Source organism: Arachis ipaensis, chromosome B7, assembly GCF_059453495.1.
Source record: "Arachis ipaensis isolate K30076 ecotype BB chromosome B7, ASM5945349v1, whole genome shotgun sequence".
Taxonomy (NCBI): domain Eukaryota; kingdom Viridiplantae; phylum Streptophyta; class Magnoliopsida; order Fabales; family Fabaceae; genus Arachis; species Arachis ipaensis.
In genome coordinates this window covers 25442383-25469978 of record NC_142442.1, presented here as the reverse complement: position 1 = coordinate 25469978, position 27596 = coordinate 25442383, and the positions used below count along the sequence as shown (strand labels likewise).

Below are 27596 nucleotides of genomic sequence, written 5' to 3'. Positions count from 1 at the left end.
AGACCATCAATAACAATTCTTTGTTCCTCTATATTATCTATATATAAATTATTTTTTTCTCTCTCTGTCATACAATACTAATATATATAAATTATTTTTATTATATTAAAATATTAATTATGATGAATATTAATACTAGTATTTTCTATTTATATTTTTTTATTTTTTATTTATTATATCTTCGTTAGTTATTTATTTCGCAACAAAACATTATTAAAATTTTTTAATTTCAACTATTCACAAATTTCTTATTAAGAATGTAAATAATAATTTTTGAGGCTAAAATTCTTAGTTTACTCGTTTATGAATCATAACAAGTTGGTACTTCTATAATAGCATGTTGACATGTTTACGTTGGGACTTGGGACAGAAATACATGATGCGCATTCCGTGATCTTCCTTCCACAAATCTTCTTCAATGGAGTCCTCCAGCTCCCCCAAGGTTGAACCTGATGCCGACGACGATGTTTCAGAGGAAGTGGTATTCTCTTTCTCCTTCACCACTGAATCGAAATACTTATTTCTTAATTAATCGGTGGGTTCCTTATTGCGTGCGATAATGGTATTAGGGGTAGTGCTAATTTTACTTCCTCCTTCTTCAAATGTCAATGCAGTTTGAGCATTTTGATGATTTCACTATAGCTTCTTCATGGGAAAGGTTTGTTTATTTTTCGAGCCCTCTCGTTCAAATTTGCATGAAATCTCAATTACAAGAACACTTTATAGCATTACTGTAAGAGAAATGGTTCTTTGTGTTGAAATGATGTTACTCTACTGTCATGATAACATTATTCTTTTATGTTACTTAATAAATTTATTTTGTAGGTTCATTTCTAAAATTGAGGCAATTTGTCGTCTCTGGATGGCTGATGGTCCTAATAATTTATTGGTATGCTTTTTTAATTTCAAGTTTCAGGACTTGAATTTAAGAATTAACTTTCTTTTTAAATAAATTATATGTTTGATTTGGATTATCTCGTGGTAAATACAGTTTGTTTAGTTGCTGCTAGTATGAATATTGAAATCTTTCATAGTCAGTTCTAAGATATTATCAGTTTAATATACCAAGTGTGTTTTCCTATTCTTTACATTTCTATTAATGGAACTTTGCTGTTTTCTTTGATTCTAGGAAAAAGGTGCAATTCCCTTGGAGAATTCCAAAAACTCATACAAGATCAAATCTGAACTGCAGTATGACGTGAAAAGTTATTGCATGGAGTACTATTTTGAAACCAAAACTGGTGCTAATTTTGACTATCTTTTTTGTTTGCAAATGTTTGGTTGGTTTTGAGAACTTGTTTTTGTTTATTTGTTTTGCCTTCTGGGTGATGCAGGAAAATCTTTTGACTGGAATTCTACTTTTCATGACCTGCAGTTATGTTTTGGTGTAAAGGAATTTTTGGTATGGTTTAACACTCTGTCTAGTTTTTCATTGAAAGATTAATGTTTTCACTGAGGAATTGCTTGCTTGTCTTGCATATCACTAGCTCATTGCTCCTCAAAGTGCAAGTGGTGTAGTTCTTGATGCACCAGAGGCTAGCAAGCTGTTGAGTGCTGTTGCAATTGCTCTGTCAAATAGTTCAAGGTAATATGTATTCCTTGTTTTGTAACGTTTGATGAATTGTGGGATTCACGTTAACATGTGGGCACTGGTAGCATTGACACATTGATATATCGTTTTATGTCAAATTGAAAATGGTGACCGAGTAATACTACTTGTTAACTTTAAAGCTTGGGTCCATGCCTCTTTATTCTCAGTGGAGAGTTTAATCTATTGTTGGATGAAGTATGCTATGCTTTATCTGATTTGAATTAAAAGATGTTAAAATAACAGGTTTATTGAAGTCTTGATAACTAAAGCAAAGTTGTAGTTTATTATAACATTAGTTATGTAGTTTATGGCCAGCATTTGTTCCAGTTCATGATCCTTCACGGAAAGCATATATTGGCATTCAGAACACTGGTACTGCATTTACTAGAAGATTTGAAGCAGATCGAATTGGTAGTCAAGTTCCACTGAGTCTCATGCATTTGGAGGGGCTGTATCAGTTGTTTGTATCTAAGTTTGTGAGTTCCTGCTCCAAGTTGTTTAATTTAAAATTTGATTCTTCTTGAATTTCATGATGATGCATTAAATACAATTTTAATTTGATATCCCCTGTGTGAGTTCACTGTGTTTTTCTTCTATAATTTTCTCTCTTTAAACTAATAGATGTATTTATTGCGCCGAAAGATTAATGTTTTTACTTTTGTATTTTTCATGAAAGAATTGTTAGTCTTAACTGAACTTTTGAAAGAAAGTATTCATGTCATATATTCTTTTTGTTTTCCCTTTTATTTTCCACCATAGTTTTTCCCAACAGAATGGATTCTTTGAACAAAATCACTTTCTACCTGTGATATATGCTTACAGTCAAAAGTTCTATGCAGAACTGTCTTCTACTAAGCTCAGTGCTGTCATTTAAACTTTCTCCCCTAGTAATTACTTTCTTTTTGATATTAAAGGCCTACTGCACAGACGATCTCGATAAACATCTTATCAAAGTCGAATTTGCAATGAAGCTGACTTACAGAACGCTTCCCTACGATGATGACAATATCAAAGATATTGATGTTCAAAATACAAAATCTGGCAAAAATCTCACTGGTGAGTCCTCGAATGAGAGACTGTGGGATGATGATTGTTCTTGGAGTGAGTGGTATTCTTCTGAAGATCCTGTTAAAGGTAAATCCTATGAATAAAAATGTTGTACATAGACATAGTTCAAGGTTATCAAATTGGATGCTTTGTTAAATAGAACAAGTTTTAGGACTCAACCATTCTTTTATATATTTGTCACACAGTATATGGGAGCCCAAGTCTGGTGTGTTATAATTTGGAAATAATTGGTGATAGCAAGTAAGGGCTGATTTACGTACCTGACAAAAGAATTTTAGATCCATCGAGTGGTTTTATCTCTCTTCAGCAGAATATTCTTCTTGACTTTATTCCTTTCCATTGAATTGTAATTGTTACAAGAAAGGGACAAGCAAACACACATGCATCAATTTAAATTTTGAAGTCTTTATTTAACTAATTAACTCATATTTACTTTGTTTTTCTACATGTGTAGTTAGTTAGGAGACAAAAATGGTGTGGAGATTTTCATGGATATGTTTGATGTGTAAATTTACACATGGAGCTCCACCTTGAATTTTCCACCCCAAGCAAATGCATCCCTAGGGAGAACCTTTCCCCAATATCTTTTGCATTTATTTATCTATTTAGAGTAAATTGTTTCGTGATTCTACATTTTGGTTTTTAATTCTTAAAAGCTCTCTAAGCTTCATTTTTTCCATTAATCTCTCAAATGTGAATTGTTTTCCATTTAATTTATGCATATAACATGCAGGTTTTGAACTGATAGCAATATGGTCAGAGAAAACAGTTGAAAGTTCTATGAAAATGGAAGAAGTGGAAAATGCTTCACCTCATGAAGCTGAGAAGTGGTTCATCTCTCCAAGTTTTGCTCCATATCTGTAAACATCTTTATTGGAATATGAACAATAATTCATGATAGTGAATAGGTTGCTTATGAACATTGCCGCCAAGAAAATTAAATATACAAAACAATAACCAGATATGGCATATGGTTCTGATCATTGACCAATCTTGAACTTAAGAAAATCACACATACGATTGACCAGAATTTTTTTTCCCTCGCCATATCAAACTAAATGTTCACAACACTTATAATGTATGGCTAGGTTCTAGTTCCATGCCATTCATTATGGGTTTTCGTTGTATTTAAGGTTTATGCAAGTCACCATACTTCTACTTAATTATCCTGTTTTGAGAATATTTCCTATGTTCCTAGCACAACTGCAAGATTTTTTATCTTTAATTTTTTTTTTGGAAAAAAAAAATCCACGATTTTATGGTAGTTACAATACATGGATATCATTTGCTATTCATTTTTCATGCCATTGCTACAGATATTCATGATTGAATGCTTATTAGTTTCTTTTGTTTCATAAATAGGTATTGGTAGTTAATTTTCTATTGTTATATTCTGTTGAAACTTATAGACTTGAATATTCCCATGGGAATCAATTTGGATTTGCATCTGCGTTGCATCTTCTGGTTGATGCATTCGAGATGTCCTTTGAGGCCCAATTTCTAGAAGATTTTGTTTCAGGTTTGAATTTGTTTTGGTGTATTTATTGGTATATTTGACATATTAATGTATGCTTGTATTAAGTAGTTATTAATGCTATTAATCATCGGTATATGGTTCAACATTTTCTCCTCTTGCTTGTAGCAGCTGAAAGCCCAGGTCCTGATAATTTGAAATCCTCAATGGTTATACCTCCACCAACAGTTAGAGATCGTGTGCTCAAAGAACTGTTTGACGAAGGTACATAGCCCTGCTCCTTCCAATGGAATCATTACTCCAGTACTCTAAGCTCATTGTGAGTCATTTCTTTGTTTTTCTGTAACTGTTACTCATGTATTGTTTTCAGGTGTACAGCTTATTGATTCTGCTTATGATGAACATAAGACCCCTCAAGCTATAAAAGGCGCACCTCTTGAAACTCTTTTTGCACAATTTTGTTTGCATTCTCTTTGGGTTGGCAATTGCCATATACGTGGTATGTGCCACATAGGGTTTATTTGTTGCGTAATCCTTAGAGAAGAAAGAATTATTGGTCGCTAATGCGGAATTGATTTTCTTAGGTATCTTGCAGTTGTATGTAGTGTACTTTAATTTGTATGACCCACTTTTGGTTTGTATTTCAGCTATTGCTGCCCTTTGGATAGAGTTTGTTCAAGAGGTGAGGTGGTGTTGGGAAGAGTCTCAACTATTACCCAGGATGCCAGTAAATGGTTCAATTGATCTTTCAACTTGTTTGATTAACCAGAAACTTCATATGGTAATTTTTCATTTTTTGGGTAAATTTTATTTTACTTTTAAAGGATATTTGGTAAAATATACTCCCAGAATTGAAACTTTTTGTTTAATGCTAATTCTTGTTTTGCAGAACATAGCTTTCTGTTTCCTTCAGGTTGTTCAGTTTAATTGTAGTGCTTTTTTTTCCCCATAGACGATTATATATTTACTTGTAAGAAAGAAATTATTTATTTACTCCTTGTGTGGTCTATTTGTTTGAGTTATCGGTTTTGTTATAATAATTAATTCCAGTGAAGCTTGACATAATTTTGATATTACTCATCCCTAGTTTTTCCCTTGGTGAAGTTTTAATATCAAAGTAGAAATGCTTTATTGGTCTTTTAAGATCACGTTGATTGATATGTCTAAGATGGCTAATGACTTCCCCACTTTTTTATTTAGCTTGCAGTATGCATTAAGAAGAAGCGTGAATGGAATGAAGATCATCGGGAATGTATGGGAAGTGAAGATCAAATAGACGATATGACTGAGGTCACAAAGTTTTCATTTCCTCATGTTTGTAGTTTTTAGAGTAACAATCATGCAAACTCTCAAGTTATGTTGTAAACTAATTTTAGATAGCTAAGTTGAGTGCTCAGACTAGAGTGAACCTAGACCAGCATAAACTAAAGAAACCTAGGTAAATTTATACAAGGTTATTATTTTAGTGAAAATATGTTCTCTCCAGCATCAAAACAATGTATTTTACAAAAAGCATTGTTAATTAGAACTTTCGAAAGTTTAAGATCTTGACATCTTGCTTAAGTAACTTTGATTATTAGTCTTGTGATGTTTGATTCGCTATTTTTTCTAGGATTCTAATTGTAGTCCATGTTATAACTACTTTTCATTATTTGTTCTTACAAGCTTATGATTTGACTATACTTAAGCTCGATGGGTGTGGGTAGACTTGGAAGTTTGACAACCTTGCATTGTATTAACTTTCTTCAAAAACACAAAATATATCTTTTCATTGTGAATGTAACTTGATATTTGATGAATTGCAGGAGGAAAGTGCAGTTGGGGATGACACATCTAGTATGCAGACACAGAATGAGGATTTTTCTGGGAAGTTTACAGGTGAACCCAGAAGGTGTGCTTGAATGGTTATTTTCACCAAATCTAGTTGCTAGCACATTTCTACCTTCATTCTGAAGATTTTCTTCGGTCATAATATCTTCTGTGCATATTTTAAGCTCTAGCAGATTTAAGATTTCCATGTGATATTGGTATATTTATTTAGCATGTTACCTTGAGTTTTACACTTCTGATATAGATTCATTTCTTCAAATGTTTTTGTAGGAGAATATGTGCACTACTTCTATTTGTTTCTTTTTCATGTAGCCTTTGCATGTGGAATGTCTACGTTTGATCATGTATTAGTACCTCAAGTTACAAATTAATTTTACGTACATAATATCCTTGCAAGTATTTATTTACTAGCATATCTGCTGTGTAACATGTTTGGTTCATGATGCCTGCAGCTTTCCAACCTCTCGTGATTTACATTATTTTGATACAGCATCCACAGTTGGTCAATATCCTGTAAAGGACAACCTCTTAAATGGTGAAAAATCTTCAGATCAAACCAGGAGAGGTTCAGCTGGTGTCATTGATTCTATGATGCTTCTCAAGTCATATCAAAGAATGCATGCCCCATACACTCAGGTTTCTCCTATATCCACGCACTATATGCTGCCTAATATTACTTTCCTAGTTTTTGAAGAATATCATGCTTTGGAGGTTGTCTATTATGCTACAGGAAGCACCACTTATGACAGAAGACATGTATGAGGAGCGTCTTCAAGCTCTAGAAGCTTCTAATGGTTCATTTGTAAGTTTAAACTCATGCAGTACCTATAGTAATGGTTGACTACAAAAGCTTTGAACACACAGGCTTATCAGAGGCTTAATATTTGAGACAGTAGCTGGATACAAGATACATTCAAAATGTCAAATTGACCAATGTTATAGTGGAATAGTTTCACAAATATAGTTGCTAAGTTTTCAACTTGAGTTAATCCATTTACACTGAAAGCTAATCTGTTAATAATCTATTATTTACCATTGCCTGTTATTCTTTTTATTATTTATTTATTTACATATTGCAGAATTATTTTGCTCAACTGGAAAGAGTTATATTAACTTCAGGTAATAGAATAAGGATTAGACTTATGTGTAAATTAGGACCGATTAGTGGCTCGAACCTAGATATAACTGACATGTGATGACTTTTACTATCTTGTAAGCCACTTGCTTCTTGGAGTGAAATCACTAGGGCATAGTTCCATAATAATGTCTTTCCTTAGTTATTTATCATCTCACAAGTTTCCTTTCCTTGAGGAAATATTGTGAACGCTGTAAGTGGACTATGAGATATCAAGCTAATTTAAATGTGCACACAGTATCAATGAGTTATTATAGTTTGACATTAGAATTGTTGTACTTTAACCATTAAATTTCTTAATGGAATGGGATTTTTGTCAATCTCATTTTTAATCACTCGTATTATGCTGACATGCACTACCAAAGTTTAGAAAAATTCAATGTTTGCAAGTACTTAATCAAATAATTTATGGCTGATTATATTATCAGAAGTATATCGTATGTTAAATTTTATATGACAAATTGATGAGCTGCAAAATGATTTTGTGATAATAAAAAGTTTATAGTCATCTACACAATGAAAGTGAAGAACACAAAAGTGGTATTTTTGTGTTGAAAGATTTCTGTGAATTTCAATGTAAATAAAATATTTTTAACAACTATTATTATATTCTTTCTTTCTCTCTTCCTATTTGGTTATAAATTGACTGGATCTCGAAATACATGTCTCCAGGGAGATTTTTTAGTAATGCATGCCACAATTCTACAGTGTAGTACATGTGACTTACAAATAATTTGCTTTGCTGATTTTAATAGACATGGCAGCATTTAAAGCAGCAAATCCTGATGCCATTTTTGAAGATTTTATTCGGTGGCATTCACCTGCCGATTGGTTAGAGGACCCTATGTTTGAGAAATCAAAAGATAATTGGCCTCCAAGAGGACATCTTTCAAAGAGAATGTCTGAAAGTGACAACTTATGGAGAGAACTTTGGGACAGGGCACATGCTCTTGCTGCTTCAGAGAAGAAACCGCTTTTTGATCCAAATAGAGAAGGAGAAAAAGTAAGATCCGTTTCTTGTCTGCTTTTCCTCTTGAGAAACAAGTAGTAATACTAATTAGACTAGCATAGTTGTTATTACTTGTTTTTTCATAGTCACATGAACTATTCTTCCCAAAAGCTTAAGCTGTTGAGTACAGGCACACTGATGGTTTTATATCTAATACCCATATTGGTAGACAGTTCAACCATTGAAAATCTGTAACCATTTTTCATTTTACTCCATCATTGATTTAAGGATTGGATCTTAATAATACTAGTCTGCTTCCAACAGGGAGATTAGGAGAATTGTATTAGCTTGGACTAAATGCATTTGCATGAAGTAAAATTAGATTTGCTTAAGAAATTATGATATCTAGAATACTATGACCAATTTGGTTGTATGCATCATGCTGCTCATGCAAACATCGTTCTTGAATGTCCTATCAAGGTTGAAGACTGATGGTATAGTAGATTTTTCCTTCTATAATTTTTTTTTACTTTATTTTATAAATGGTTTTAGTAGATTGTAAATGACATTAATATTTTGCTACTACATAATGGTATGAAAAAGGGAAAAAGATATTTTAACAAGTATTTGGGTTGCTTTTAGATGAGCTTTTCCAGTTTATAGTTCTCTCTCTCTCTCTCTCTCTCTATATATATATATATATTGAAAAACAAAACAAAGTTTGTAGTTATTAGTTTGTCCTTAAATTTTTAGGTTATTCATTATCTGGAAACTTTAAGACCACATCAATTGCTTGCGCAAATGGTATGTACTGCCTTCCTAGCAGCGGCCGACACATTGAATAAGACCAGTTATGGAGAATTGAAACAGATGGAGACTAAGATGCAACAACTTTACCTCACCATGGCACCTGCTTTGAAGCCATTAGAAGGTCTGTTCATTTGTTTTATTCTGCTAAAAATAATAATCTATACAATATATAAAAGTATTCCCATTTGTAACCTTTTTTTGTTGTCTCCTAACTCTATTGAATTTACCTTTTTCAAGTTCAGGTATAGTTTTTATGAGATATAAATGTATAAACATGTTAAAAGGAAAAAATTACTGCCACTAAGATGTTACCACTAGCCTACTACAACCGATATTTATGTATTACCTTAATTGCACACTTGGCCTGTATATTTATGTACATTGCATTCTGCATCATTAAAATGTGACTTCCAATTCTTATGTTAAATTTAAGTAATATTAATATATGCTTTTTATGAAAAAGTAGTTTTACTCTTTAATGTTATATTATTTTTAATTACATTACTCATTAAAATTAAAAATGCGACTAGATTGGCACTGCAGTACTTGTCAAGTCGCTAGCAGCAGCAGTATATTATTCAACTAATCAACTTAGTTCATTTGTTTTTTCCACAGCAAATCGCTTATCTGCTGATAGCGAGACCATTGAAGACCTAAAACGACTGTGTGTTGTTTTCGGTCATGTTGAGAATTTACTATCTGTTGCAACTTCTCTTCATCGCAAACTTGTACAAGCACCACGCCTTGCTGTCGAAATCTTCAGAGATTTCTACAGTTTCTACATTCCAAGAATGGGTACAGGCTTGGAAGAAGACTACTCCAACAAAAAGGTGAAATTACGCTATGCCCCGTACTCTTTCTCTTCCTCAGCATGGACTAACAATTACTCATCTATCCCTTTTGTTTAGGAATTCGACAAGAAACAAATAGTTTGGAACAATGAGAGAGAAGTTGTGTCAAGTATGTTTGTTCCACCCACGGCAAATCAATCTTGGAGAAAGGTGTTCAGCATGGGCAATCTTCTCAATGGTCATGAACCAATGGTGAGGGAGATTATTTTTTCACTTCATGATGGAGTGAGTAATAATCACTATGCAGCTCCTAATGCTAGTGTTTCTGAACAAGAAATTGATACATATAGAATGTATATTTGTGGAACGTCTAATGATCTTCGTGTATCACTCTCTGTTGTCTCATGCGATTAATTTTATTGGAAAATTTTCGTAGTGACTCCCAAACCGGGATAAAAGACGAGGATTACATTAGGTAGTTGATAGTCAATATATAAATTTTATTTAATCTTTTATGATATATTAATGAAATTCAGAATTTGATGTCTATAACCCTCTTAGTGGAATAAAAATCCTCCACCCTTCGAAGCGAAATCAAGCAAAAGGGTTACAGGAATTATCAATATCAAAACGTGAAAAAACCTTTTATAATGAGAAAATTAGGAAAGTGAGAGTGTAATCATTATTGATTTGTATATGTGTGGTTTTTATTATTTTGATGAGTAAATAGTCAAATTAGTCTCTTGAAAGATCACTCGTTCTACAAATTGGTTTTCGAAAGAATTTTTTAATCAAATTTATACTTTAAAGATTTTAAATTAATCTTGTTGGTTTTTTTTTGTTACTTGTTTTTTGTTAATGATGTCAAAATTTATTAATATAGTACGTTAAGTAAATCACAAAACACACATGGAATCTTAATTGACTATTAATATAATAAGTTTATGAAGTTAGATTAAATTAAAATTTAATTGAGGGAAGAATTTGGAATCTCTCAATTTGGAGTTAATTTGATCAAATTTTATAAACTAATCATGTTAATAGTCAATTAGGACTACTAGGTATGTGTTGTGATATTACTTAACGTACTATATCAACAAATTCTGACGCTGTTAGTAATGGAAGTGACGGAAGGACTAACATGACTAATTTAAAATCTTTAAAGGATGAATTTAATTGAAAAAACTTTCAAGGACCAATTTGGAGAACGAGTGATCTTTTAAGGACTAATTTGATAATTTACTCTTATTTTGATTTAATAGTAATTATGTTTTTTTTTATCTAATTTAAATTTAAAATCTCTAAAAATACTACTAAACAATCAAAACTAAATTAAATTTTCTAATAAATTCTAATAATAAAACAAACTAAAATAGAGAGACTATATAAATTCAAAAATAATTGCTGAATTTGTCTTCCACTGGACTTGAAAAATACTGTTGGGCCGTTCTAACTTAGCCTAATGAGCCTAATAAGTATCGCTATTTTAGTACCACTGTTTTTTAGACAAACTCTTGGTCTCTTTGATGTCCAAAACCGGTATAGTATAATTTTTTTTCTAGTATTTAGATCTTTGAACATAACAAGATTACCATTCTGCAATTTAGCTCTAAAATGCCAAAAATACCCTCTTGAACATGAGCATGTATCATTGATACATATACGAGAAGCCGAGAAGATAATTTGGGCATGCTAAGGCAAAAAGAGTAGAATGGAGATTTTACACTTTCGAATGGCCTATCATTAGAGCACGTGCAAAGAAACTCAAAGAGAGCCCTGGTAATATAGCAATACCCATACATGAGGAGATACATCAATTGTTAACCAAAGGAGAAAAGACAAGGTCCATTGGGCTAAGTCAAGACAATAGGAAGCCCACTAATATTTTTCAAGTTCAGTGAGAATCACAAAATTAATATTTATTTTCGAATTTATTAAGTATAAGTTTAGTTTGTTTTTGTTGTTAGTGTTTGTTAGAAGATTCGATTTAGTTTTGATTTGCTTCTTAGTATTTTTAAGAATTTTAAATTTAAATCAGTACGATCTAATCCAATAAAATCAAAACTGATTTAAATTAAGTTATCTTATCTTTTAAGAGATTTAAATTAAGTTATCTTATATGATCTAATAAGTTATCTTATTTGATTTTCACTTTTAGGATGATTTGTTAGGAGCCTATTTAAACACTATTATAACTCATTCTGATTAATTTTTGATAAATAAAAAATTTTAGTTGCTTTATGCACATTTTTCAATATGTGATCAAATGAGATAAGTAATTTGCTTCGCTTGTTGTATGTAGAAAATTGAAGGGTCCAACCTAAGGTAATTATGTGTGTTAGTTTCTTTCAATTTTCACCATCTGATCTAAGTTGTCAATGACAAGTCCTTTGAAGGTCTAATAGAAAATCCCTTCAGGTGACATGGGTTGCTAAGAATAGATTTCTTAGAGGTTTAGTAGAAAAATTCTTTTTCTGTCCATCTTATTTTCACGTTAAATTTTTCATCTTTTTTGTTCTGCTGTGTCTTTTCATTCTTCTTTCTTATCATTTGGTATAAGTTATAGGTCATAAATAAATTTTTATTTATCTACACATTTTAAGATTTTTGTTTAGTCTCTTTGTTTTATCTTCTGTTTATGCAAATTTAGTTTAGAGTTCACATCAAAAAAAAACTAAAAAAGTTCTAAAAAAAAGGAACTATGAATTAAAAAAAAAAGCGAAATATGGAAAAAGAAACATAAAAGAAAAATTCAGAAGTTTTTTAGCTTTGTTTTAACTTTTCAAGTTATTGTTTTTCAGGTTCTTGAATTACTAGGTTCTTTCCTTTAACTTTCCAAAATTACTTTGGATTTCAATTAGGATTATTATAGTTTGTCACTTTAGTGTCGTTCATTAATTTCTTTCCTTTGTCTAAATTTCATAAATTCTAAAGTGCAACTTGTTAAAGCAATCCAAAAGTGGAAAAAGATAAGAGTGATGAGCTCAAAAGAAGAAAAAAAAAATCTCAAATTGAGTGTAAACACGAGTTTTCTCATTCGAGTGATATACGTGATAAGAGTGATGTGAGGTCTTTTCTTTTTGCTGGTTCTTCAATGGCATCAAAACCAACCCAATCTGTGACGGCTGAAGAGGAAGTGATTCGAGATCCAAAACTGACGTTTTGACTCCAAGCCATCGCTAGCGTACTTGAATGGGTTCAATAACGTCTTGATGACATGAATTCAATGATTGATTCTTTAACCTTTGATTAAAGAGCGTGTTCCTGAAAATCTGTTCACCAATTAATTTGAGGAGTTCGAGGAGGAGGCTTCATCCAAATCTAGGCGATATAGGCAACGGAAAGATGTTGATAGTAACATCAATTGCTATAAAAATGAGTATCCCGAAATTTAAAGGTAGAAGTGATCATGAGACTTACCTAAAATGGGAATGGAAGATAAAGCTAATCTTTAAGTGTCACAACTACTCTAAAGCAAAGAAGGTAAGGCTAGCGACTATAGAATTTTCAGATTATGCCCTTGTCTGGTGGGATGAGTTAGAGAAAAGTAGAAGACAAATTGGAAAAATACCAATTCAATCTTGGGAGAAGATGAAGAAGGTTATGCGAGAGCGGTTCATACGAACCTCCAAAGGTTGTACCAAAGATCTAAGTTAGTAGAAGAGTATCATAAGGAGATGGACATGCTACTAATCAAGGCAAATATTAAAAAGGATCCTGAAACTAATATGACACGTTTTTTGAGTGGGTTGAACCGAGACATTACAAATGCTATTGAACCCCACCCGTTTGTGCAAATGGAAGACTTGGTAAATTTGGCTATCAAGGTGAAAAAATAGTAAAGAGGGAAAGGGCTACGAAATTTTTCCAACCTTATGTCAAGGTGGGATTTTACAAGTGCTAATTTTGGGAAGAAGAATGATTCCAAGACTGCAAAATTAAAAGAGAATACTACAAACCAACACGGGAAGAAGAGCTCATCTAATGCCACATCTAAACCTCCTTCACAGTATCGAAAAAATTACATGCTTTAAATGCTGCGAATTAGGTCATTATGCTTTTGAGTATCCAAATAAAATGACAATGGCCATCAAAGAGAATGATGTGTTCTCAGAATCTGATAACTCAGATGGGTGTGAGAACATGCCACATTTGAAGGATGCTATAGATGATGAAGATGTAGTTGAGTATGCTGTTAGCGACAAGGTCCTTGTTACTAGACGGATCTTAAAGGTCAAAACCTAAGACGATCGTCTAGAACAACAGGAGAATATCTTTCACACAAAAGTTATGTTAGGAGGCAAGGTTAGAGTCATGATCATTGATGCTGGAAGTTATACAAACGCTACTAATTCTACTATGGTTAAAAAATTAGGATTAAAATGCACAAAATATCTTAATTGTTACAAATCAGAGTGGCTAAGTGATGTTAGCAAACTGAAAATTGTGAAGCAAACCCGCGTGAAGGGAAATTGAATTCATTCTTTTCTTTTTTTGGTAAGTTTTTTTCATTAATAGTATAGATTGTGCTGGAGTTTTTGAAACATTAATCATTTATTTGCATAATGATGGTGGGCTTAGTTCGGATTGGGCCGAACATTATTGGGACAACGTTGCCGTAACAAATATGGCAATAGTCCAATACATTATATATGAACACAACAATGGATTGTTTACCTTTTTAAAATAATAATAATAAATTAATAACAACAACAACGTATTGCTTGCAGCATTAGGCGTGTATTTGCTATTGCGACATATTACATATAGTGAGGGATCGGAGGAGGTTGAAAATGAATGGCAAATTTCAAATTATTTATTGGGATTTTTTAAAACGCAGAAAATAGTGGGACAAAAAATTAGACTAAATGATGTCATACACGTCAGCATAACGATGAAGGAAAGGCATGCAAGGCACAGCAACAGCTCTTATTTATTTATTTTTTTTAGTAACGCTAGTATCAAAATAGATTATGTATTTTATAGTGACTATTATTACGATAGATATAATAATTATAAAATTTTGAAATCGTTAAAATTAGAGATTACTCTTTTTTTTTAAATATTTGATAATATTTTTTAAAATTTGATAATACTTTTTATTTTTCCTTTTTATTTTTTATTTTCAAACTAAAGAATAATGAGATATTAATTTTAGCTAAATTTTTTAACGGTTGTCAAAATTTCATAACAACCGTGTGTGTATACATACATATATATATATTGAATAATTGATTGCTTTCAATATTGAATGATTAGGGGGAATCTGATCTGCCTGTGGTGGGGGCGTCGTACATATGAAATTTCACAGAATTTGAAAAATAGAAACAAAGTTCATTGAAGAGAAGCAAAATATTGTTTTTGTGGGTATGAGATTGACGTCTACGCCAACTTTTAGTCTAAAAAGAAATCGTGAAAGTTGTAACCCATTGAAAGTGTCTCACTTCATTGTCACCTGATCCTTTATTTCTTTCTTTCACACAAATTTATTTAATTAATTTGGCGTTTCTATAACATGTTTTGGGTTTAGGTTTGTTTTGAGTGACATTTGATAGAACTTTAAAGATTAAAATGGAAAATTATTTAAAAGCTCTTTATATCAGTTAAGATAGATTATCATTTTTATATTTTATTAACAAAAGTTTAAGTTAGTTTAATACCAATTAGTTCATTGAATTAAGTCAGACAAGTCCTCACGTCGTTCAATGAGAGTTTACATTGATACTTATAGAATATAAATTGTCTAGTGTCTACTAAGGCTAGCTTTATAGCTGCAAGAAGGATTCAAATTTGTATTATTGTGAGATATGTTCTAAACTTTTAGAACTTGTATCCACTTTATTTAGATGATCAACTTCATTTATAATTAACAACATAATAATAAAAAAGACAAAGTGAAATGCCAAAATAATAATCTCTCTAGCTAATAGTTACCTCAAGCAAGATAATACATCTAATTTATAATCCACAAATATTTGTAAGATGAGTGCTAGGAGGCCAGTAAATTTTGTGATTTGTAGCCATCAATTAATTATCATTGATATTTTTAATGGTGTGAAATTCATCAAATGATGTGAGGTTACTCACTTTTCTTTTACTAGTTAAGTTTTAGCCAAATTTTAATAAAAATGTTGACTCCAAAACTTTCTCTATTTGTAATTAATCTCTTAAGTTTTATATTTGTAATAGGAAAGTGACAATACAAAGGAAACAAAAAATTATCGAAAGATTTTACCGATAAAATTTAATTATTAAAATTACCGATATAATTTAAAACGGATTTTCTCTTTAAAAAGAAAAATAAAATAATTTTGATAAAATTTATCGATAAATTTAATAATTTGTAAAAAATTTCATCAATAAAATGAGCTATTTTTGTATGATAATATTATGTCTGATTTTTCATCAGTAATAATAAAATGAAAACATTCCCACTCTTTCCACACAAAATATTTACATTGAGGAACACACCATAACAAACTGCATTTAGGGACGTTTTGGATAGGTTTATAAGTGGCTTTTTTTAACTTTTAATTTATGAAAATGTGTAGTATTAATGTCTAGTACAATTTTTAAAACAAAATTGCAACTTTCTAAAAAGCTCTTTTAGTGCTTAAGGAGAAGTTAAAAAAAAATGACTTCTCTCATAATAAAAAGTTTTTTATCACTTTTCTCTTAAAATAAGTACTTTTAGAACTAAAAAACGAAACACAAAATAACTTATTTATAAGCTACTTTTAATATAAGCATTTATTGTTTAAACTATTTCTTCAAAAGTAACTTAATTAAGTTGTTTATCCATCAGCCACTAAAATCAGTCATCAATGTATTTGTATATAAATATATATGTAGTTTAATTTATTTTCAATGTGTATGTATATTTCAACATATATTTTATACTAGTGACTAATTTTAATGACTAATTTTAGTATATACGAAACATTACTCTAAAAATAACTACCCGCACATAATTTAACAAAAGGGTCGATCATTAAGTAAAGTCTCCCGGAGTGTTATTAGGACATCGAGTTTTAAAAGGTAATAATAATCTTACAAAAATAAAATAAATGAGAGTTACAACTCACACACTTCAAACAAATTAAAATAACATAATACATCTTAATATTTAATTAATATGTATTTTTAAGACACATGATAAAATTACAAATTAAATTTTTTTTTTTATAAAAAACAATACAAAATTTAAATTTTTAATATTTTTATTGTGTATTTATTAAAATAAAATATTTAAAATTTTTTATTACTAACAAACTTAACTTATGTCCTACATCTAAAGGCAAAAGCTTTCTAAGATTTTAGATTCATTCATGTCAATAACTAATTACTCTCGCTACACATGAATGGCCATTTGGCAGAAAGCTGCAACCTCACTTGATATTACACTTAAATGAGTAGCAGGCTTTTAACTTAATTAGTTCATATTTGCTCTCTGACATTTTGGAATCACTGGTCAAAAAACCTACCCAAATACGGAGGACTCTGATGAGGTGTCTCCATGCACATATGCAAAAGTCAGATTCTATTTTCACCTGACTCTGCCATTATTTGCTTTTTAAGATTCCAACACCCTGAAATGACCCCGCAATGACTTGAGAAATGATATCGTGCCTTTGCAATTGCAATCCCTCCACTTTCCTATTCTTTCTATTTCGGCCATTTATTCACATCAAATTCGTTTTATATTTTTTTTAATTAACTTTGAAAAAACAGATAGTGGCGGTTCTGAAACCGCCACTCTTGGTACGACTAAGGTTTTTAATGAGTTTTGGGCAACTGTTTCAAAATGCAGAATTGCGGATGTTCATGTTATAATATATTTTTAGAATAGGTTTAATTATTCTGTAAATCTCTATAATTTTACCAAATTTTTAACTAGATCTTTATGTTTTTTTTTTAATTGGATCTTTAGACGTTCATTTTTTTTTCAATTTAATTGTTACTGTGAGAATAATATTTAAAATAATAAAATATTTTATTTAAAAAATAAATATTCTCATAATTGGGTTAAAATAGTTAATTGAGAATACTTTTATTTTCTCAAAATACCAAAAGAATCTTTGGTCCCAAAGTTAGAGAACCCTAGCTGGCCCTAACTTATGAAATCTGTTTAGTTAACGTTTTCTGTTATTTAATTTTTTGTCTCTGCTTTTGATATGTATCTTGAAAGGAACTATATAGATGCATGCATATATGTATGATACGGTTCTATGAATAACTAATTTTATGCGATAATAAACTTTTTGACTTTGTTAATCAGGTTAATTACTTGTGATAAATCTTGCCAGAAATTATTTCTTTCTAAAAGTACCCAACTAATTAGCAACAACATGAGGTTAAGATATATTACCATTTTTGGTATGATGGAATATATCTATCTTCACACTCAATAATAAATTCGATTCAAATAATTTAGACTATTTCATATATTATTTTTGGACATATGATGATAAAATCTTCCATTGATTTTATTCTGGACTAGACAATGCATCGCTTGAATCAGGAATCAATCAACCAAAGGTCCACTACATATAGTGAACAAATATATTAAATTCACGATGGTATGTATAGGAGAGAAAACATGCAATTTTCAATTTAACCAAGTTAGTGCTTGTAACATATCAAGAAAGTATATAGATAGGATCCTATTATGAATTGACTAAACCTAATAATATATTAGGAGATAATATAACGATATACATTCATAGGATACGTCAAATTTAGAGCTTGGCAAATTCTCTATAATTGTGATGACTCGGATGGTTATGAAATGACCATTCCCTGCCACTACAAGAAAAGAGAGCTATTTTAACATGATTTTTTTTAATAGCCATAGTTAAGTGTAAAAATTAATATATATTTTTAACAAATATCACAAATGTCAAATTCTCTATATTTTTTTGATAAATAATTTGATTGTAGAAAATTACTCCTCAATTTTGACACTCATTTGTTTTCAACTTACTCTATTATTCCTTTTTTTCGTTGAGCTCCGTCAATTTTGGCATCACATTACTCTCAGTTTAGGAACATACTACTCATTCTTCATCTTCAAAATCTCAGTTTATTCTTCAGTTTCAAGATCTCATCTCATTCTTTGTTAAAAATTTTTGTTGAGAATTTTTTATGGTCAATAAGTGTCAAAATAAATAGTATTTTTGACAGTTAATAAGTATCACAAAAAATATATTCTCAAATTTTTCTAATAAATTATTTTTGACGGTCAATATTTATCAAAATAAGATTTAAACTTTTTTTTACAATTACTTATATGTTAAAAATACTATTTTTGACAAAACTTTTATTAACATATTTTCATAATTAAAATAGTGTCAAAATTTATTTTTTTGACGAAATTTAATTTTTTTGACACATAATAATCCTAAAAAATAGTCTATATTATTGTAGTGTGCACAAAAAAAAAATTTCTGGAAGTTACATTACGGTGATTTTATAAACTGACGAAATTAGGTATCTTGCAGTTTAATTACGGGAGTTTTTAAAAAATGATGCAATTTCAAATTTAAATTGAGGCATTTTTTGCTCCTGCACTTTGCGATAGTTTTTTATATACGGCGTCGTTTTTCGAAGGCATCCAACTATACTGTTTTGCAGCAATTTTGATTGAGGTTGTGTAGGGGGTTTTAAATCTTTGCAAATCACTTAAACTGAAAATTATTTTTTTATTTGTAGGAGTTGTAAACCATTTTAATTTGAAAATCATTGCACAAATAAAAGTGCCATAATATTTTTATTATGCATATATATAATTTTTTATTTTATAAGATATTAACAGATAAGAAAAATTTTTAATACTAATAAAATCATTTAAAATATAAATATAATTCATAACCATCGTAATAAATAATAACTTCTTTATATTATAATAAAATTCATAATATCTTAATTAATATTGTCTTTTATATATCTAATTCTAAAAATTAAAAATGTTAAAATTCAATAAATTTAAAACTATCACTAATGAGTTCACTACTTGAATAAATTTGTTTAGTAAATAAAATGCAACATAATACTTTAAAAAGTGTAAAAGAATTAACAACTAATCAATCTTTAAAGCAACACTAAACAATGTCTTCACGATTTTTATTATTTTTGCTTGATAATATTCTTCCTATTGTTGGTGTAATAGGATCATTCTCACCATCATTAGCCTAAAATAAATTAAAAATAAAAAATGTCAACATAACAATTGCCAACATCTATAGCACTATAAAAACAATTCAAAAGAAAAAGGCATTAATCTTTTCAAATGGTAAATTACTATAATAAACCAACTGGCTCCCAAAATTATCCAGATTTCCCAAAACAAAAATGGCTACCTGAAGTCCCAAGATACATTTCTATATAAATCGAATCATTTAGATTCGAATTGCATGCAAATGGATCCTGGCTATAAATCGAAACAATTAGCTTCGAATTATAGACACACACTAAGTCGAAACAATAAGATTCGATTTGCATATGCACATAAATCGAACCAAATGAATTCGATTTAGACACGTGAAGCTTAGCCCATGATAAATCGAAGCCAATAGTTTCGATTTAATGGTGTTTGTAAATCAAAACCCATAAATTCGATTTACAAGCATTTTGTCCCTCAAGTAGTTTGAATCTAATGGATTCGATTTATGCTCATTGATACTATATATACAAATCGAATTTCATTCATTCAAACTGCAACACAAACGAACCCCACACCCAACCCCACCACCCCAGGGCCGAAATTTTCGAAAAGCCGCCAAGGAAAGACCGAAGCTGGAGACATGAAAGATGACCCGAATTGTCTATATCGGCTAGATGGAGTCGCGCATATTGCTGTCGCCATCCACCTCGAGGTTAGTGAAAAAAATTTTCCCTTTTTAAGCATAGATTAGTCATTCTAGTAATGTTAACATAAATGGTGTGGTAGTTGGTTAGAGTCTATAATTAGGGATTAGAGAATTTTTTTAATATAACTATATGTTAGAAGTAGTAAGCTATCAGGTGGTTAGATTTTGATAAGTTGAAATGGTACCTAAGAAGGTTATTTTGGAATGTAAGATATGTTAGATTTTTGAAATTCTTATTCTTATGTGCGACGAAACTTGGTTAATGAGTAGCGATAGCTAAAAATTTATTGAGTTCTTTGAAAAAAGTATTATAAATAATTTTTGTAATTCTGATTTTTTGAGTTAGATAGTTATGACTAAAGATGTTAGGAAATGTTAGATTTTTTCAATTTTTTAATCATTTTTTGTATTCTCTTTATAAACGTGAGGGACTAAATACTTTATGTTTCTTTTTTTTTTTTGGAATTCGTTCTTGAGTTATTCAGAGTTTTGTGTTTGGTTCGATTACTAAAGTTTCGGCGATATTGTAAACAAGTTTTTAAAGTTAGAGCATGACATGTTTATTGTTTTCATGTTTTTCAGTTGTTGAAGATTGTATTGTGACCATTGTGATAAGAATTTTTCTATCTTTGTGCAGTTCCATCGCTGCATTATCAGCATGAGATGGCAACACGGTATACTGTTGGATGATTCGTTCCGTACTTGCAGACGGCAGGAGAATCCCATCGGGATGATAGGATCGTTGGATGAGCATAAACCGAATCCATTAGATTCGAACTACTTGAGAGACACAATGCTTGTAAATCGAATCTATGGGTTTCGATTTACAAAAACTATTAAATCGAAACCATTTGCTTCGATTTACCATGGGCTAAGGTTCACGTGTCTAAATCGAACTCATTTGGTTTGATTTACGTGCATATGCAAATCGAATCTTATTGTTTTGATTTAGTGTGTGCCTATAATTCGAAGCTAATTGCTTCGATTTATAGCCAAGATCCATTTACATGCAATTCGAATCTAATAGATTCGATTTAGTACGGGTTTTCTTAAATCGAATTTAATGGATTCAATTTATATAGAAATGTATCTTGGGACATTCAGGTAGCCATTTTCGTTTTGGGAGATCTGGGTAATTTTGGGAGCCAGTTGGTTTATTATAGTAATTTACCCAAAAAAGTGTAAAAAATTTGAACAATGAATTGATAAGATGTGTGGGTGTGAGGTTAGAATATATGAGACTATCAATACTAGAATAATAGTAGCCCAATATAACAGTTATCATTTAAGATAAAATTCAAAATAAGGAGCGCGACATAAGTTCAGGAAAAGGAAGCAATTTACCTGAGTTTCGTAGTCAAAGATACTAGTAAGTTCAACAGGAATTCTTCCTTCTTTAGAAAGGAAATAAGTCTTTAGTACAATCATTGTCCCATCAAATTTAGATTCCAAATATTTAAAATCAGCTTGGGAGTAATTGATAGAAGACATTGAAGTCCAAGAATTGGCTAGCTAATTAGGATGATTGGCATTTCTGAAAATATTAGTAGGTGTTGCTTCCATACCCATGCATCGCACCCTACCAGAATGCTCTTCCCCAAACAATTTGCCAACGGAATCATTTGTGGATGGTCCAAATCCATCTTTCTCATCTTGAGTCATAACTAATTCAATTTGTTCCTACAATTAAAATTTATACAACGAAAAATAACAAAATAACATTAATATTTGTCAGAATCTCAAGTTTTACTTTGTACTAAAATAGACCAATAAGTTCAACTTATCGCTATATCCCTTGCTTCATCAGTTACAAATGCCACATCTTTCTTCTTATGAGTTTTGATGTACATTTCTCCACAACTAATTTTTTGTCCCATTTTTAAAAACTATGTAAAAGAATATCAAATAAAGTTAAAAAACATATGATAAATAAGAGTAAATACAAAAAACTTGAATTATGCTTCATACTATTTCATGTCTTTTTCTTGAGATGGATTTTGAGCCATCAATATGAAAAATTATTTGTTTACTGCGAACTTCTTTGTTTCTCCTACACATATTCTATCAAAAAAGAAAAATGAAGATCAGAAAAGTGATTACGTATTAATATTAATGTTAAAAAAAATTTAGCATGTTACGATTGTAGAAGGTAGAAAATGATATTGAACAAAGGATGCCCATTGATCGTCTCTGTCTATGCCGACTGGGGCAATATCAATAATTACTTGTCTTCTCATGCATGGATCATAGAACTCATTCCACAACTTAATTATATGTTATGACCACTTTTTTACAAGACTCATTTTGCAATATCACTTTTTCAGAAATTTTGAAATGAAATTTTGGCTTTAAAAAAAATCATACATAAATAATTAAATGTCATTAAGAATATATAATTTTAATATCAATTTTATAGACATAAATATTTCAAGTATGTACCTTCATCAAGTTGCTAAAATACTCCTCAAATCTAGATCGAAGTACACCTAAAGGTCCTGACCACTTTGAAAAATTGATTGAAAATAACTTATAATCAACTGACAATGTTCCTAAATATCCAGCCAGCAAACCTTGGGTTTTCCAATAGTTTGTTAATCTTCAAAGTTTACAATAACTTGCTCATCTCTAGATAAATTATCTATTTCTTTAACTTTTAGCCTTCTAGTCTTTATAATTCCATCTGTTTCTTTAAATAAAAAGTTTCAGACTAAATTAAAAATTAAAAAATAAACTATTTGATAAAAAAAATTCATTATATGTAAGTACAAGTGATTTATGTTTCCTACTTTGGGGAATTAGCTTACTCCTTACTTTTCTAAGAATACTTATTACTTAATAGTAAATAAGATTAAATGGTTCAAATTTGGTATTATAAAATTCAAGATTGACGACAATAATATTGTATAAACCAATCTCGTTACATAATGCAAAAATAGCATTTCTGGAGAAATAAAGGACTCAACTACAAATATCAACTCCTCAAGTATTAAAGACAAGGGATAAATCTTTGCAACAGAACCTACAGCAGTTGGTGAATGTCCAAACTTGACTACAACAACTCAACTACATCTACCCAACTAAACTATCGCAGAACATAACCTATCCAAGATCCAAATTGTTATCTTCACAACTTTAGATAGAAAACTTCATATTATCTAAAGTCATATAGATTAGTTTCTCCTCCTCAACCACATCTTCGTAGCTAAATATATTTGAGAATATAACCTATCCAAGATCCAAATTGTATCAACATATAAAAAATTTCATACTATCCTTTAAGCCATACAGATTAGCTTCTTCTCTTCATTGGGATTCGAAAAATTCTCAAAAAAATAAATGTCTTAGATAAATATTTAGCATTAACTTAAAACCATTGAAGATACAATAACAATTATGAACACCGATTGTGATGGAATACTTTAAAGACCTAAAACATAAGACAACACTACATTATTTTAATCTAAATTTGAATTAGAAAAAAACTGAATTATCAAATGGGAGTGGCTATCCAATATATTAGTGCCTTGCAAAATTAGTGAATTTCAACAACACAAACCATGTAGCCAGTGATGGACCTAAAAAAATTTATTAATGGGGGCAAAAATATATAATGTAAAATTTTGGTATAAATATTTTTTTTTTGTTTTTCATAGTACTTTATCGGTCAAGAACTAATCCGTCGTAGATCTAAACTCTATTTAAGAGTTTATCGCGAGATAATGAGTTGCTACATACATCAGACAAAATTTGAACTCAAAGTAGATGACAGAATTAATCACTTGACTATCTCAAGTTGGTTTAGATATATTTAAACTTTAAATTAGAACTATCTATATGTATTGAAAAAACTAAAACTACACGTGCAAACATGTGTACACACTTACTATAGTATTTAAAATGATGAAAAGATAGTTTCACACAAATTATAGTATTCAAAATAAGGGTAAAACACCTCAATAAACCAAATGCACATCAATATTACCTGAATGTCCCAAATCAGAAAATACAACGTCAAAGTTCCAAAGCACATTTATATATAAATCGAATAATTAAATTCGATTTAATAAAACACGTAGTAAATCGAATCCAATAGATTCGAATTAGGTGAAAAATGTTAATTGAATGAAAATCGAATCAAGTGGATTCGAATTAAGTGCATCGTTCAAATGTTAATAAATCGAATGGATTAGTTTCGATTTACATGTTTGCTTCGTCTCCCATTATTCGAATCTAATGGATTCGATTTGCGTGGACTTTGGCTATAAAGTTTTTGTTTTGAAAAATAATTTATTAAATTATTTTTTAAAAAATAATTTTTAAATAAATTTTTAGCATTTAAAAAGTTATTATTATTATTATTATTATTATTATTATTATTATAATATGATCAATTTTTTATTTATTTTGTCCAAAAAAGTTCAACAATTCATACATAATAATCTTATTATTGAGATATTGAGAGTACCTAAGAAGAGTACTAAAAAAAAAATCTCATAAGTATTTATAACATATAAAATAACATATTTTAGTCCTCCTTTTAGGTACTCTCAATAATAAGATTATGTATGAATTGTTGATCTTTTTGGACAAAGTAAATAAAAAATTGATCATATAATAATAATAATAATAATAATAATAATAATAATAATAATAATAATAATAATAATAAATAAATAAATAAAAATAAGATTATTGAAAATACTAAAAAAGAGTACTAAAAGAATATGTTGAGTGAATAAGTCTATAATAAAGTAGGTATAATATATTTTTATTTCTCTTTCTTATAGAAATATTTTTGCAAGTTATTAATTTATTCTTATTAAAATTAAAAAATTTAATATAACTTTATAGATTAATAAATATATAAATTTATTTAATTTTTATATATTTATATTTATTATAATTTTTTTAAAATTAAAAAGTTATTATTGAATATAAATATTATTAGTTGTGTTTATTGAAAATTATTTTTAGTTTAATTTATCAAAAATAAATACAAAAAAATTATTTAAAAATTATCTTCTAAAAACTAATTTAATAAATTATTTTTCAAAACAAAAACTTTATAGCCAAAGTCCATACAAATTGAATCCATTAGATTCGAATTATGGGAGACGAAGCAAAACATGTAAATCGAAGTCAATCCATTTGATTTATTAACATTTGAACGATGCACTTAATTCGAATCCACTTGATTCGATTTTCATTCAATTAACGTTTTTCACCTAATTCGAATCTATTGAATTCGATTTACTACGTGTCTTATTAAATCGAATTTAATCAATTCTGATTTGGGACATTCAGGTAATATTGATGTGCATTTGGTTTATTGAGGTGTTTTGCCCTCAAAATAATGAAAAGATCATCTATAACGATTTTTTCTTTATTTTTGATATGATTAAATATTATTTTTTATATATTTTTAAAAAATTATTTAATTATTTATTATCTCCTATTCAATTGTAAAATTTATTTATTATAATATTTATGGTATAAATAATTCTTTTAACTAAAGTAATAATTACTATATTCATGACCATTTTAATAAAGAATATTAATACAATATATTAATATATAGATAATATATTTTTATCTTAAATAATTTTTTAAAAAATCACTAATAATTTAAGTTGTATTTAATTAGAAAATTAAGTTTTAATTTAATTATCAACAAATTAACTAGTATTATGAAGTTAATTATTACTATTTTTATAAGTTGGTTTATTTATTTATTTTTAATTTTTATACTAAATCAAATTTAATAAAATAATTATTATTGTATGTTAAATTTAACAAAATATTTTTTAATATAAAATATAAAAAAATTATTTATATTTTATGTTTAGAGAAAATATAATATAATAAAGAGACAAATATATACAACAATATATAGTTATTAATATTTTTTTTCAAAATTTTTGTGGGGGCAAATGCCCCCTCTTCTTTATACTTGGGTCTGTCTCTGCATGTAGCAGAAATAAATATATCAGCAGAATAGATCTTTACAACGCAAATAACAGATAATACCAAGGTCATCAAAACTCTTCTTGTTTTATGTTTTGACACATTGAAATTTAATAATATTACATAGTAACATTTCAAGCTCTATTATAACATCACCCATTTATTTTTCAATTTTCAACAAATAAAACATTAAAAGGACATTTAGTTTAGCACATAGGTTATTGATAAACGGAAATTGTTCATGTGGTCTAGAATTTCACAAATGAAATCTCGTTGTAAGTATAGTTCTAAACCAACAAACAATCCTCAATCAGAATTTAATTTGTTTGTCACAAGAACAAACCCTAATAAAAATAACCGAAGTATTTAAATTTCGAGTCGTCTCTCAAGGAATTGCAGGGAAGTGTGCTCAATTATTGGTTATGAAAAAGTATTTTTGGGATTTTAAAATAAGAGACAAGAAAAATAAATGGCAATAAAGTAAATGAAACTCAAATGATAAAAGGTCTTGGCAAGGGTTGATGGTTAAGGATCTTTATCCTTGTTATTAACCACAACATGATAATTGTAAGGATCAATCCCATTAAGTCATCCTCTAACAAGCGAAGGAAAGTCAAATAAGCTTTATCAATCACAATCCATAAGTCCTAGCCACTCACTAATTGACTTAGTGAAAGCTATTGTCAATAGACACCAATTATCAATCACTTGGATATTAGCAACTCAAGGTCACCTAAATTACCATCCCAAGTCAAGAACACAAAAATCTACTCTAAAATCCAATCAAACATTTTATCAAACACTTGGAAGGTATAAAAAAAAGTAAGGTAAAATGACAACAAGAATAAAATCTAACAACTACTAATTGCAAAGAATTAACAACAATAATTCAATTAAACATAAAGGAACATAAAATATAAATTACATTAAAGGAAAATAAAAGGAACAAGAGTACATCAACAACAAAGTAAACAAAATAAAGGAGATGACAACAAAAGATAAAAGAAACAAGATGTAGCAACAAAGAATTACAAGAGAAAGTAAATGGGAACAAGAATTAAACTAGATCTAAGAAAATCTTAATCTAAACCTAACCTAATTTCGAGAGAGAAGAGA

At 29.4% G+C, this 27596-nt stretch overlaps 1 protein-coding gene across 2 annotated transcripts; it reads left to right on the top strand.

The window, feature by feature from the left end:
• The first annotated feature begins 293 nt into the window (after nt 1-293).
• On the top strand, nt 294-10195 carry LOC107609419 (uncharacterized). 2 transcript variants are annotated; one of them, XM_016311394.3, is made up of 22 exons: nt 294-481; nt 615-658; nt 826-889; nt 1130-1241; nt 1335-1402; nt 1488-1585; nt 1896-2067; nt 2506-2725; nt 3393-3519; nt 4069-4178; nt 4305-4397; nt 4504-4632; nt 4781-4914; nt 5334-5423; nt 5939-6024; nt 6416-6599; nt 6694-6765; nt 7043-7082; nt 7854-8101; nt 8801-8978; nt 9473-9687; nt 9766-10195. In XM_016311394.3, the coding sequence occupies exons 1-22, from the start codon at nt 419-421 to the stop codon at nt 10060-10062; spliced, it is 2844 nt and encodes a 947-aa protein (XP_016166880.1). In that variant the 5' UTR covers nt 294-418; the 3' UTR covers nt 10063-10195. The 2 variants fall into 2 exon arrangements, with proteins under 2 accessions (XP_016166880.1, XP_016166879.1); XM_016311393.3 differs by having other exon boundaries at nt 352-481; nt 4302-4397.
• Nucleotides 10196-27596: the final 17401 nt, after the last annotated feature.

Coding starts and splice junctions, on each gene's coding strand:
- LOC107609419 (XM_016311393.3), top strand. CDS start 419: ATGGAGTCCTCCAGCTCCCCCAAGGTTGAACCTGATGCCGACGACGAT. Junction 2,068..2,505: donor AGTTGTTTGTATCTAAGTTT/GTGAGTTCCTGC, acceptor TTGATATTAAAG/GCCTACTGCACAGACGATCT. Junction 2,726..3,392: donor TTCTGAAGATCCTGTTAAAG/GTAAATCCTATG, acceptor TATAACATGCAG/GTTTTGAACTGATAGCAATA.